At 38.8% G+C, this 15368-nt stretch overlaps 1 protein-coding gene across 4 annotated transcripts in view; it reads left to right on the forward strand.

Annotated features, from left to right (window-relative positions):
* Positions 1-15368, forward strand: part of LOC308056817 (uncharacterized protein) — a gene marked incomplete at its 5' end in the record, with an annotated part of 365182 nt that overhangs the window by 52130 nt on the left and 297684 nt on the right. For 2 of the 4 annotated variants that reach the window (XR_013924974.1, XR_013924975.1), the window contains one exon: positions 9900-10488. The exons of 1 other annotated variant lie outside the window; for it this stretch is intronic. Coding sequence is in view for 1 of the 3 variants with exons in the window: in XM_080372678.1 (XP_080228804.1) it covers positions 237-322 (86 nt within the window). Of the gene's footprint in view, positions 1-236; positions 323-9899; positions 10489-15368 lie in introns of those variants that run through there. One more of the 4 variants, XM_080372678.1, reaches the window with a different exon arrangement.

The raw sequence follows: 15368 nt of genomic DNA on the forward strand, positions 1-15368 counted from the left end.
CACTCTTCAGAGTGGTTTGGCACTGAGTGGATATTAAGGACAGCACTTGGTGAAGAACTTTCAAGGTGGTTAGGGACTAATAAACATCTAAAGCTACTTTAAGTATATTCATAATGAGTTGATATAAATACTATGGATGTTTACTTGTCTGTCTCCTGCAGTAGATGGTGGAGGACACCTGGTAAGTGCCAGTAACCCTATGACACTGTCTTCCCTCATTTATCTTTGCTGTCTAGAACATGCATGATTTATCCAAAACTCATCATTGCAATGAATTCCACCTCAATGTGAGTCCACAATCCAACAAGTCTACCCTTCCAAAGTAAGAAAACACATTTTCTGTTAAAAATAGTTTGTGATTATGCTGTTAGCAAACACTTTAGCAGTACTCATTCCTGCAAGTGTTTAACTTCCATGAATACTCCTTGTGATTATGGCAGCTTTTCTCTTGAAACATAATTTAATAAGCACTGTAAAGTTTCATATAGTCCAAAACACAGCTGAAAATTTTGTTAAAAATCCCTGTTCTAACAAAACTTATATTTGCTTTGTACAGCAATCCATTCAAATTCCATAGGTAGTATTGGATGACTTTTCAGAGGTCATTTTAAAAAGAGTTTATTGCTCTACAGTGCTATACACATTCAAAGCCCTACTTCACTGTAAGGAAGCAGTAGATGAGGAAAGAGAGAGCAACACCCCCTTGTCGGCTGTTACAGATTTCTGCTTTACAGTAGTGCTCCCCTTCCCAGTGCAGTCAGTAACATGAGTGAAATTATCATCTCTGCATGCATTGCGTTCTCATATTAAGCTTCCCCATCAGGTTATTTTCACCAGTGTATTTGTCCCCGTGCACTTCTGTCTTGCTGCCCTGTACCCCCCAGTGTCAAGTACATACAGAACACTCAAACACACCAGGATTTACCTTATAGATACTGATCCAAAGCTCTCTGTAGGGCTGACTGGGGTAGTATTACTCGACTTTCCAAAGCTGTTCTGACTTTCAGAATGAAAAACAGAGTCCTTCAAGGAATTCCCTTTTCTCATCGTTTTAATGGAGTTAACTGCAGCGTTAGGCAAGTTCAGTTCTAGTGCGATCCTTCAAACACACAGCCTTTCGCTGCTATAGGAAGTGCAATCTTGGTGTGACTCTAGCTCAGGCTAGTTTTTAAAATCAGTTAATGAGTAACATGCTGATGTGACATCATAAGGAGGTTTTCTTTTTTATCTGCAGCACTTGATAGTTTTACTTGGAAACAAAGGTCGTCAAATCTGGGTGCACTTCTGTCTTTGGAATGTCATTGTTAATAGCAATAACTTGTTTTGATGAATTGAGAAAAAGAAGGATACATAGAACAAGAACTCTATTTCAAATTGGGTTTCATTGACAAATTTGTAACAAAAACTGTAACATGGTCTGTCATAAATTCTACTTTTGGAATTATCTACCTGTCTCTTAATTGCCCAAGTTTGAATAACATAATTGTATATCCTTCAAAAGTGACTATATCCACCCATCCTGACATGTCAAAATTATTATATTGCAGTTCTTCAGGGACAAATTGGTGCACATGCATGCATGTGGCTGCTATGAAGTCAAGTCATTGCAGTTCAGCTTAAATACAGACAATCTTTTAATTCTCAGTACCCAAAACCCAACTGAAAAAAACTATTTTACATAAACATTTTTTCCATAGGAAATGGCAAACATTAACTACAAACTTACACAGTTTTCTGTTTGTTGAAGATTACTACAGTGATTAGATTAGTCAAGGAAATTGTAAGCAATGTTTCTTTAGATTGCAAGTCCACTTATAATACCGAATTAACACCCCAAGGCCTCCAGAAGATCTGTCAAACTTCGTTTAGGGCCTGAATGGTAATAAGCATTCTTCTATGAGACCAAAAAAACATGTGGAACGTAGTATACTCTTTCTGTTCTCAGCATTTATAAACAGATTGTGAAACAATACAAAGGCATTTGCACTGTTCTCAGGTTTTACTCATAAGATCGAAGACATCTTTCTCCATGTTTGGTTTGAATTTTGTCCCTAGTTCCTTTGCATGACTAAATACCTGGTCTTTGCTTATTTAAATACAAAATTTGTTTTGTAATTGGTATTAAGTAAACTGTAATGAAATCTGTAAATGTCAGAAACAACAGGAGAAACTGTAACTATTGAAATTCAGGATTAGCATTATAGCTAAGAAGCAAAGGCAGAGATTAAACAGCAGTTTCCTTGAATGTGAAAATTCTGAATAAAGGTGAGAAGTCTTGAAAGGAAAAGGCAGAAAAGGAGTGAAAAACACACCCTTCATCATCTTAGGTATTCCATGTGAAGTAGAAAAAACTGAACACTTGTATGCAGGAGTAGTATTTAAGCTGATGAAATTGAATTTTTCCTCTTAAATGTTCTGAGTTCATGCCTCCTTCAGTAGCTATGCTATAAGTCTTTGATTTCCTGATGTCTAGGCCTTTTTGTTACTCTGATTCTCTTGATCCTGTGTGATCACAGACTACAAATGCAGGGCTGTCTAGATAGGCAAAGTCTTTGTAGTTTACTCCTCCTCCATAAAACAAGTGATACAACCTTTAACAAAGTAAACAAAAGCTGTTTTTCTCCTGTAGGCAGAAGGAGAATTGGCCTTGGCTCTGTTGCATTGTTCAGATCTATCTACTTAGGATAGGCAGTATTTATTCTTTTTAAAGAAACAAACATCCTTAAAAACTGATTAGAAAACTTCAGTGATATAGTGAGCTTTTAAGTTATTAATTTGAAGTATTTATCTTTGAAAACAATCTATTTGTGTAACAAAATACAATGAAAACCCTTCATTAAAAGAATGCAGCTGCATTCCTTCTGTATGTTAAAGAGCAAATACAGAGAGAGGACAATTTAATTTTTCCCTGAATGGGTAAGTGCAGGAACATGTTTAGCAAGAGACAGCCATAACATGATTTCTTCCCTTCAATTTCATTCTTTGCTGTTGTCCACAAAACAGTTCCCTTACAGAGTACCGTGCCTCCCTTGTAAACTACTATACTCCATCACATGCTACCACAAGTCTGTGCTTTCCAGCCTGCAATTACATGACCACGTAGTGTATGCCTGTACTGAAGGGCTTCTAGGTTTGCCCATGCTAGTGCTATACTAACCAGGTCTGTTGTTGTTGTGCTAGTGCTATACTAACCAGCTGGTGTGTTGTGTGCTTTTGTGGCTACACAGCTGGTATTACTGAGTTAGTTTAGGATTAGCTCAAGCCCGACATAGAATCATAGAATCATTTAGGCTGGAAAAGACCTTGAAGATCATGAAATCTAACCATAAATGTAACAGTGCCAAGTCTACCATATGAACTTTGCTGCAGTGACACTGGTGGTATGTATGGCCGTGTGAGGAAAAACAGGCTTTTGTGACACTGACCTGAGACTCTTACCGCTGCTGCTTATTAAGAGGGCTCATCTTTCTTGAGTGTGGCAGCGGTAACTGTCTGGATTGATAGAAGAGGAGCAGGCAGGAATAGTGGTGGACTTGGCAGTACTAGGTTAATGGTTGAACTCGATGATCTTAAAGTTTTTTTCCAACCTAAACAATTGTATGATTTTGTTGTTTGTATGTATATATGCACTTCTGGTGGGAATGGAGAGGTACAGTGCTGGTAGTGATGTCATTATACGCCCAAGGGATGGAGCTTCCCTCCGTATTATCAGGCTCAGACAAACTGTGTTTGCTATTGATTTCTAGTGCCTCTGCACAGCTGTGATCCCGAGACATTTTGGAGATTGTTTTGGGACTGGAAGAGAAGGAGGTAGTAGTTTACATTTAGGAGGACAGAAGGGCTGACCTGATGGTGCCTGTGTAAAAGACAAAACTTGAATTCTTGCCATTTTTATTGGAAGGGGATCTAAGCTGTATGATCAGCCTCAGGACAGTCATATCTTGATGCAAGCTGATACAAACCTTTTAGTTTGTAATCCCTATGCAGCTTTTTAAAGCACTCCCTTCCTCTTTGTCTTTCTGATTCCTGATGTCCATAAAATTTTCCAGGAGAGGTTTAGATACCTACAGAAATGTTACCTATGCAAGCATGTGGCAGATACAGTACTTATTTTTCTTAGCTGCTTGCTTCACATCTCTTAGCAGTACTTAACGGACACCAGTATCTTTTCTCTTTCTGATGCAGTGGATCAGGTGTGGGGAGAAGTTGATACTCCTGATGGTGTGGCTATCTGCTGACATGGACTTCTCCCCAGAGACTTGTTCGTCATGTTCTGAAGAAATTGGTAGCTCAGTGGCTTGTAAAATTGAATACGTGTTTTGACTCTCTCCCTTGCTGTCTCATAAAAACAGCTTTCCCCCTTTATTTCTTATTTCTTTTCTGGTAACCTACTTTTCTTCAACCCTGTATGCAGATTTGGCCAAGTGTATCCTTATTTTTGTTGTTTACCAAACTATGCCCTTTAATTCTGACCTTTGTCACTGACACTGTTATCTCCTACCTGCTAGACTCTATCTTGTGGAGTCTAGCACTGTTGCAATTGTTTTTGATATGCAGACAGAGGGGAAAAAAAAGTGATTGGTGTCCTTGAACCTCAAACAGTTTTATTCTCAGTCTGCAACATCACTGAAAGGTTAGAATTTTTCTGGGAAAATCTATAATTTTCTTTTCTTCTGTTATCCACATGACTGCTATGAATTTTTTTTCAAAGTGACTTCCTCCAGGAAAAAAATGTTTATTTTTGATTTCTCAATCCCTGAAGTATTTCTTCTGAGACTGGGAAATATATTAGCAATTCCAATTGCATTGCACCTATTTTAAGTCCCTATGTCTTTACTAAAATGATCTCATGTTATTGGATGGGATGAAAAAAATTATGAATTCTGGGTGTTCAGAGCGAGAACTTTCATTTATGCTAGAAAAGCCTTGGTGCCTTGTGACAGGTAACTGCTAAGAAACTGCATAAAGATTGCAAGTTGAAGTGATGATAAAAGGAGACATTAAACAAAAAAGGCAAAGAGATGGCTGGAAATATATTCTGAACAAACCATTCCATTTTATTACCATCCAAGAATGAATCAAATCAATAATAAACCAGCCGCTGTACTTGTGGCAGAATGTCATATTAGTGATTTGAGGTGGTAGTGAATGTTTTTATGTACAATCTTATAAGAGTTTACATCTTGGCTGGAGTGCAGCCACAAAACCTTACAGATTTTGTAATAAAGAGCAAGGGAATGGATGAGTGGGTGTTCCGTCAGTTTGTTCGGAGTCTCAGAATTTACTAGGCCTGTAAATCAGAGTAAGACTGCCTGTAAATCAGAGTAAGACTTCATAATTAGTCTGTTATGATCCCTTGAATATTTTTTTTTTGGGGGGGAGGAAACAACATTTAACTAGTAGCCTAAAGCACTGAGTTCTTGCTTTATGCATTTGGCTTGCATAATTTTTGTTTTCTATGGTATGTAAAGAAGTAGCTGCTCTGACTCAGAGCTGACTGTCTTTCATGGTTAGGATCGCCCCCAGTTTTTGTTTTCTTTTTCCTTTTTTTTTTTTTTTCCTGCCTGGACCAAGCCTGTGCAAAAACAAGTATTTTTTTTCTCTGAGTTGTACATTTGAAAAGTGTACCCTTCCACAGATAATTCCAGAATGCAATATGGATCAGATCTAGTTCACTATAAAATCTGTTTGGACATGTCTTAGATAAGTTTTATATCTAGGTTCCTATATTCTGTTCCTCTTTCTAATCTCAAAATTCTTGGGCTTCCTCTTAAACTTGTGTTCGATCTGTTCTATCCTATGTTTAGTCTGCCATAGTGAGATACACTCAGTTTATATACAGTGAGTTTGGAGTTGTACCTCCTTAAACTTACACCTGTGAGTATGTCAGATGCTACAGGCAGATACCTAGGATTGCTGCGGCTCCTTCTGTGCTGCTCTGAATGCTGGATGAGAGCAGAACTGGTGTAATCACAAACACGTTTACAGAGCGAGCTGACAGAAAACTGTCAGCGGGTCAGGTGCAGCAAGAGGTAGATGAAAATGTAGCACAGGAGAAATAACCTAGAGGTGTATAGGAATGAGCTGAATAGTGTGGTGTCCGTGTTTGTGGAAGCCAGTGACTGTTTTTCTCTTTAGTAATCTTGTTGTAGGAACATGCACTTAAAACTATGTTTTTTTTGATCTCTGTCATGGTGGTCACCTCAGTAGATGCCATTGTGCTTACTCATGTGTCAATGCTCACCTTCTTCCCCCTGGTACTCCCTTGTGCTCAGTTTCTGGAGCCGCACAGATGGGACTTAACCACTTGGGGTACTCAGGCGTATCTGTGTTCAGGAGCCTCTCCTTCCAGACAGGAAAGATTTTTTTTAAAAAAACAAACCCACACCCAACTAACTTGGAAGAAAGCCATTGGAGTGGAGAAGAGAGCCTCATGTGGTGGGATTATGTAAAGGAAACTGACTTGGAAGATGGAGTTTTGGAAGATTTTCTTGGAACTCTAGGAAACTCTGAAGTCTTAAAATTTAGTTTGAGTTTGTTGCGCTGTGTGAATGAAAGACTTGGGTCTCTTAGTAACAACACAAAAATACATTTTTTGATTCATTGAAGGACTCCTGATGCCAATATTGTCTGGCCTGAGGGGCTTGGGTGAGGATGAGAGTATAAACTCTGTGGTAGGAACAAGAGAATACAGGCATGTGAAGCAAATAAGCTACTAGCATCTCATTTGTGTAGGGTGCTTCTCATTTGAGTAAATGGGCCATTCTTTGCCTTGATGCTCGCAGGATATGCTTTAAAAAGGTAAAGAAATTCAGCTTTGTAAATGGCTGCATTTCTCCTTGAAGTCATGTCTAGTCTTGCAGTACTATCAGTCCAAGCATTAAAAAAAAGTGAATGTATGTTCTTCTCGACTCTCCCCTCTCTCCTCTTCTCCCATCTACCTCTCCCTCTCTCCCCCCCATGTCTCCCCACAATCCTCCGTCCTCCCCCCTGGCAGTGTAAGAACATAATCATAAAACAAAAACCCCAACAACTTTTTCTTTACATACTTGAATCTGGTGAGTTTGTCAAGGTTATGTTTTCAAACTTTCTGTGGTAACAATGAGAATTACTGTCAGGCCTAGAGTACATTGTTGCTAAGAACGAGAAGTGGCAATATCTTGAGGAAGGTAAACATATTCCAGGAAATTTAAGCACTTCAGACCTGTTTTTCTGTTCCTTGTAAGTGGCGACTTACTGCTCTGATGTAGAACCAATGAGAAAATGGGCCCAGCTGTTAAATTCCCTTCTTGCCTCTTACCACGTATTTATGGTGCTTAGCACAAACAGTAAGAGGGAAGTTTAATCTTACGTGATTGCACAGTAGAGTACCTCCTGAAAGTGAAATAAAAACATGTTTTGTTAAAAAAACTCTCAAATGTCATTTCAGATAGAAATTTCTATCCCTTCATATGCAAGTATCTGTTTTAATCTGCTTTCTCAGTGCAACCATGTTAAAAGCAAAACTTTTTTGCCCAGGTATGAGAATTAGAAGGAGACTTGTCATGTCAAGAGGGGAACTATGGTTTGTTTAGATGTGGCTCTCTTCCCTTTAAGGTTATATTATATTTAGCTATGTATGTGATTTAAATTGCATAAACCTTGTGTCTGTCTTTCTTGAAGGGCAAAGAATAGCACAGAAATTACACTGTTCAAAACTGTTTCAGAAGCAAACTTCCTGTTTGCAACCTGGGTATTTTGTTGGGTTTTGTTTTTGTTTTCCCCTTGATTTGCTTAACTTCTTCCATTCCAAAACCCTCCTAGGTGTTGTGCCTGAGTTGCTGTACATATTCGTCCTGCTTAGAGTATTTGCCGAGTTGACTGACACCATCCCTCTCCTGACATTGTGAATGCAGTTGCAGTAACACGGTTTAGCTCTTGTGACTCTGCACTTGTGAGACTGGCAATCCGGACCTCTGGGGTTCCTTCTATCATGAGAAGAGACAGAAAAATACCTGAACTGAAGGTGTCAGTGAAGGCTGCTGCTGAAAAACGCCGGCGGGGTTAGCTGGACTCTCGTCATCTCGGTAGCCGTGGAGCCTGCCTGCTGCTGCTGCGTCTGCTCGGTAGGTCAGGCTGCCTAGCGGGGCCGCAGAGAGCGAGGGAGGCTGCAGCACTCCTGTGATAAAGGTTGAGGCGTTGCTCACGTGTGTGTAGCTTTCTTTTTTTAAAACGTTTTTGTCTGAAGCCGGTAGGTGTACAGTTTGCAGCCTAATGGGAGGATTATTTGAAGCACATGTCAGTGAAAACTGATTTTTGTGCCATTATTTACCATTTAAGAGAGTTTGCACCACATCAGGTACTTACAAAGAAACTGCAATTATACAGTGATAGGTTATAACAATAGAGCCTCATTAGTCTAAAATACCACTTTGAATGTTCTAATGAGGAGCTTAAAACATTGTACAAACAGCACCTAATGAAGTTAATGACACCATTGAGAGCTGAGTAACAGTAGACCTGTTTTTACAGTTACATTAAGTGAAACTTGAACATGTGAGGGTATTCGGGGAAGGTTAAAGGAACTTGGCTGGTTTCACCAACTAATCTATTCAAGCCACCCATGTCACTCAGGTAAGTGAGGCAGGGAGAGCCTTCAAAACATCAGGTCTTCAGTTTGACCAGTGATTCAGGACTGTGTCCTTGGTGTACCTATTACTTCAAATGAATTACATAAAGCTATTGTTTGGCTTAAATGAAATGAACCGTGGTCATTTTGGTCAGTTCATCTCTGCATGCCTTCTTCAAATGATGGTAACTGGGGTTAGTTTGTTAGAAACGGTGGTGGCATCGCAATTTTTTTCGGGTTGTTTTTTTTTTTTTTGGCTTACTTGCTGGTTTTGTTGGTAACCTTTAACATTTTTGTCCATTGTATATCAAAAAGATTGAATTAAACCTCTGCAGTCATACTTAGGATCAGCTTTTGTTTATAATCAGAATTGTTGGTTTGTTTAAGAAGTTTTTTTTATGTCAGCCATTCTAATGTAATATTAATCATATAGCCTTAAAAATGCTGTTAAAACTTCCTCGTTTATACTAGGTTCTTGAGGTGTGATTGTAACTTTGCATGTATAATAGTAGTTTTCATCAGCACATCGCTCTCTGTGTATTGCTATTCAGGCTAATCCTTGATTTGTTCTTTGCCTAACATGTTCACCCTAACTTTGGGGTTCAGCCTTGTTTCTGAGCTTTCACTTAGAAGCTAGGAAAGGTAGATTGTAATGTGATGCTTCACTGACCATCTGCAATTGCTGTCTTGAATTCTCCTGTAACTTTATTTAGGCCTTTGGCAATAAGACACTTAGTTTCTAAATTCTGTTGAAACTGCTAATCATTAAACCTCCACTGTTCTTTACTGTAATTCTTATCTTTTGTGATGCAGTCTGCTGTAAAGCTTCCCTAGCACTCCAATTTGTTATACTTCCCCTTGTAATCCTAAGTATGTATAATTTTTTTCTTTCGCGTGTTGCCTTTTTTTTCCAGGAAGAAATAATGACCTTTTGTGATTTGACTGCCATTTTTACACCACAATTTTCTGAAAATACAATCTTCCCCTTTGTACCGCCCCCCCCCTCCCCCCCGCCTTTGCCCTCAAGAGTATGGAAGGGCATAGACTATTACTTTGAAATTCAGATGGAATAGGCCATCTGGGAAAAAAAGCCTTTCTGTGCAGTGGACTTACAACATTTATTTGTGTAAAAACAGGATAAAGTTCAGGTTTTGTTCCCTATAATCTATTTTTTTTAACCCACAATGTAAATTATATTTTCTGTGTAAATTATTTTCAATCATGTTGGCTATTTATTTGAATTAATAAAGTAAGAAAACTCACCAATGGTGTTATGTAGTATTTGGTTGAAAAATACACTATCACTGGAGAAGCGTAAGCTTTGATTTATTTTAGAGAACAACAGGTAAAAAAGAAAACACTTCTCCAAGCTTGTAACACTAGGGCAAAGTTTAGTTTTGTGACCTAATGTTGCCTCAAGAAAAAGATGTGATGAAGCTGGTACCACTTCCACAGGTGATAAGGAGAAAGCTGATAAACTACTATTCTGAAACTTCATCCTGCTTTCTTCTTTTTTTTTTTTTTTTTAAAAAAAAAAACAAACAAACCCAACCAAAAACAACGCTCCCCTCAGTGAATATGTGAGTATTTTCCTAGTCCGAATTTTCTAGTTGGGAGCCAAAGGCACTAAATACGCGGTCGAACAGCACCACCTCGCGGGTCCTGGCACCCCGGTGTCCGGTGCGACAAGGCCGTCGCTTTCCGCTTCCCGCCGCGCCGGAGGCGGGGACCCCGCGCCCGGAGCTCCCTTGCTGGTGCTGCAGCCACCGGTTCCCCTTGGCTTGGGTTGGCGGCTAATACAAATGATAAATTGCAGATCCTCCAGTCAGTTTTGAAAACAGTATTGCAAAATTTAGTGCATGAATTTTCTGCAGCGTGAGGTGAGTTCAGGAGATTTAATAATTAATTTATTTATTCTAAAAACTGTTCTGATAACATTGTGTTTAAAGAGCAACCTTTACAGATATTCCCCGTTTGAGAATGCTGTTATTACCTCTGCAGTGCACTTACTGATAGTTAGCGCAACTCTTCAGCAATGGTCTTTCTTCCAAAGAAAACTTTTTCTGTTGTGATCCATTAACCCTTCTGACTTTCATAAAACGATGCCTAAACGTAGTTTGGTTTGCAAGAATAGGAGTTGAATCTGGTCTAGGGTGTTGAGCCAAGAATGATGGAACAAATGAGAAAGTTGGGATCTGAATGCAGCCGGATGTCAAAACGGGTGCTTGGTAATTTACGTGTGAGTTGTTTGCTAGTTTTAATGCAAAATGACAGTAAGAAATTTACAAATTGGAGGAAGTCTCATATATTTTATCTATAGAAAAACTGTTTGTTCTGCTGCTTTTTATTCAATGTTGTCTACATTTTGTAACAACTTTGCACATTCTACATCTGAGAATATTGCATAACAGAATAGAACATGTGTCCACCTGGTATGATTGAGTACTAGCGAGATCCTCCTACATAAGCTGTAGGTCATTCGTGATAGGGATATTTGTGGTTTGTTTTATATTATAAGGGAATATTATATTATAATGGTGAATAATTCACATATTGCATAGGTGAATTAATAGCTTGAGCCTTCAAAAAAAGAGAAGGAGGGGGGAAGGGAACATTTGGGCATGTGTATAGTTCTGAGAAGGCTAGTTAGCTGTAGAACTGCTGAGTCTGTGCACTGCTTTAGCTTCATCAGCTAGTAGGGTATAGTTGTCGTGCTTTTTTTTTTTTTTTTTTTTTTTTTTTTTATCCCTGGTCCTCGGAGAGGGTAGTTCTCATCATCTAATTCATATGCAAGACCTTCAAAATGTTAGGTGTTTGGTATGTTAAATCACACATCTGAAACTAAGGTGATCTGATCATGAAATGAGATAGTTGAATTGTGTTGAGGGGAAAAATCAGTGGAGGTTCAGTTCTAATCTGGATTTAAAAAGAAGAATTGTTTTTATGTATGCTAGGGAATTCATGCTCAGTCATAAAGCCTTTGTGATAACTGTGTAATCCATAACTTGTCTGCTTTCTGGAATACACCTGTTAGGATGGTGAATGCTAATCCAGGCTGCCTGTTGTATGATACAAGCTTGCAGATTCAGATAACACAGTAACCCGGCAGTGGATCAAAGTTGGTGTGAAGGCTGTTGCCAGGCTTGTGTATGGAGAGAGCCCATTGATAACAGTGCTTCATTTGGTAGGTGGTGCGCAGGAACATGAATAGGACGTAGGGCTGACAGATGTCTGGGAGTAATCCAGTGATCTGACTTCTGTTGCTTTTTCCCCTGCAGCAGTATACCTAATGATGTGATGCTCTTCACTTGTTTCACATGGAATGCTCATCTTGGATTTCTTCATATGCACAGATGCACTTACTCTAGTTATTACTTACTGCTTTCGTAGTTCTTCTTAGTGCTAAAAGATGAAGGAGTATGGTAGTAGTAGAACATATTGACAGAATGAATCTGGCTGTAAACATGCATAACAACCTTGCAGCAATATTCTGCTGGAAACATTGAGCTTGCATAGCTGAATGCAGCCCCACTCAAAGCTGGAGAAATAGAGGTGACACAATCCTAAAGCTGATGTAGAAATATATAAAATATTGATTGGTTTTAGCAAGGAGTGCTACTCCTTGAATACTCGAAATTCCATGTGGAACTGAGTATGCATCCTGAATTCTGAAAATTCAATGGAAACTTTGCACTAGAATTATTTATAGGGGGAAAAAAAAGTTTGTGTGATTTGCCTGTTTGGCTTTTTTTGGGTTTAAAAAACCCCCTCACTGCCTGGCAAAAAAGACTCCGAACTTGCTTTTAGCATCTTTGGAACCAAAAGTCTCTGAACAGCATTTTATAAATTACCCTTTCTCAAAGGGGATGGGTTGAAGAGGGATCAGAAATACCAACATTGCCATAAAATGTGGGGAATTGTTCTTGTTTACCTTTCCTTCATCTGCATTTATCTGTTCATGAACCCTTGGCTTTTGAAGACTTCTGCAGTGTCTAACTTCATCTCCTGATCTGGAGACTGAATTTTTCTGCCTGCTTGTATTTGCATCATATTTACCTTAAACTTTTTATACTTTTGCTTATCAGAATGAGCTTTGTGGACCTGAGAAACAGTACTGCACAAACTAAAATAAGGATTGAATGTGCTTGAGTTCTGTTTCATTGTAAGTGCTAAATTTCATGGGTTTGTTACAGAGATATAGGACCAAGCATAATTTTAGTGGACATTGTGTCTTGGCATGGCTCCTTTTGTACTCAACCAGAGTGGGAGCATTGAGGCTGCAAGAAATTTTGCTGCATGTTTTCCAGATCTGGCTATTAGTATATTTTTTTTTCCCTCTGTTAAATTGCATCCTTATTCTTACAGGTTTCCTTTTCCAAGTTTTCACAGGTCTTGTTGAAAAGAATGATGTCTTTGGAGTATTTAGAAAAGTATTAAAAAAGCTGGCACAAGCAAGTGCTGATCTGATCAGGAAAAGTGTACATGTTTGTTACTGAATTATAACAGCAATTTGAAAGAGAGCATTTTTCAGTCTGTATAAATAGTCTGTATATATCTATCTGTATATAATGTCTGCGGAGGGAGAAGCAGCTCTCAAATCAATGAGAACTGCTTTGGTGGGCTTTTTTATTTTTGATTTTTCTTAACTGTCTCACTGTTGAAATAGATTATATATGCTTGACACTCATGCTGGTTTGCTTTGTGATTTAACTTGATTTTAAGTGTTATGTTAGGGATGTGAAGAATGTATTCGGTTTGTCATACACTTAAAAGTCTATCTGGAATTTCTGGCTTGCATGCTGGCTAAGCTCTAATAGCAAATTAATTTTCTGGCTGGATTGCATTGAAAAAGTGTGTATTTAATAGCTTGCTTCCTGAAAGCGTGCACCACACTTACTTTGACATCTGGTTATTGGAAGTGCCTGGGGAAAAAACCTGTTTTTTCAGTAAGTGAAAAACCTGATTTTTTAAAGCAAGTAAACTTAAACAGTTTAAAATACTTTAATTCTTCAGGATTTTTGTGTGTATTGTCTGTTTGTGCTACCCAAAACTACACAGGGACACTCTGAAAGCAGCTTTTCAGATTGTAGGAGCTTGCACTCTGTGACAACTGAAGAACAGAGTATTTCATATCCTTTTGATTCTTTCCCTGAGGAAAGTAGTTCTTCAGATATTTCAGTGTTGAAAACAACATCTCACCCCCTGTGTCTTTTGTTGTTGTAACAACTGGATGTGCTAGTGCACACTAGGAAGGACTCAGAGGTGGTTTGATTTCATAGTATGCTTGATTTTATTGTATCACAGAAGCCTCTGTGTGCAGGAAGGCAGAAGGGTATCACCACGCTCCCTGTGACAATCAACAGCATTGGCAAGAAAGAACTATTAATTTTGGTGATGCTTTCCATGTTACTTATTGAATGGACTTCATTCTAATAAATATAAAACTCTTCCCTCATCTGGCAGTCAATCAAAATGCAGGCATTTGTGTACTGCTGGAAAATTGGCCTTTCAGCTCATCTCATGGAAATTAAATCCAAAGTGTGCAGATGGTGATACGTAATCTCCAAGGCCTGTAACAAAGCTAGATAAAGCTGCTAGCTGAACATGCCTATGTTTAGTTGTCCTCAAAGGAGCTTCAGCTGGTGTATGAAATTCACAGTGCTTTGATTTCATTCCAGAGTTCAGACTACCCAGTCTGTAAAGGGTAAAGAGGCTGCTGGTGAAATGTGCAAGGTGTGCAGCCAAGAGAGCAAAGTTCTCCTGGCCTGCGTTGCTTATACTGAGGGTATGTAGCAAAGGTTGCTTTTGGTTCTGTGTTGCCTTTTATTTTTGGGGGGGCGCAGCGTCAAAATACATGCCTGCCCTATGGTGCTTCAGCTTTTATTCTTCATATCTCATTCAGTTTCTGTACAGTTGTTTTGGTTTTTTTAATAAAACATGTTGTGCTCTTGCTGTACTTAACAGACCAATTGTCTCTGCAATTTTACACGTAGTTTCAGTTTCTAAACTGAGCTAATGACTACACCGTTAAAATGTTGGTGTATCTGAAGATACAGCTAATACTGGAAAAAGGACAGTTAAAGAACTTGAAAGGTGATTTTTTTTAATAGTGTACACAAGTTTAGGGTTTGTATAATTCAAACGCGGTTTTTAATCAAGTAGTTCTGTAGCTTGAATGATCAGGAATTGGCTTTCGTTTTGTTGGAAATTAAGGTGCAAAGAACTGAGGTTTGCTAGTGAAGTACAGTTCCCATTCTTGAATCTTATTGTTAGGACATGATTTCAACAAAATAATGGAACAGAAGGAGAAGGCAAGTATAGCTGCACACCCTAAACAGTGAGGACCATTTGTAAACTTCCAAATTTTTATTCAGATGCCTAAATGCTGTGATTTTGAGTATGTCCTTGTCATTTTAGGTATGCTTTCAGGCTGGAGGTCTGCCCTTGTACGCATGCAGATGAAACAACTATTGCAAAAAAAACCCCCAAACCCACCACCAAAACCCAAAAAACTGCTGAGAGAACGAATTCCTTGCTTTAGTATTCCCCTAATGCTAGACTGCAATAAGGGGACCCATTTTACTGGAAAAGTAATGTGAAAAATATGGGCAGCCTTACAAATGCAACCAAGGTGGCATTGTACCCATGATCCCCAATGCAGTGGGGCTGCAGAGAGAAAAACCTCGCATTTTAAAACACAGTTGGGAAAAAATTCTGCAGACACTGACCCAAAGTGTCTGGATGTGTTACCTCTCCCACT

The sequence above is a fragment of the Falco punctatus genome (genome assembly GCF_963210335.1).
Source record: "Falco punctatus genome assembly, chromosome: Z".
NCBI classification, from domain to species: Eukaryota; Metazoa; Chordata; class Aves; order Falconiformes; family Falconidae; genus Falco; species Falco punctatus.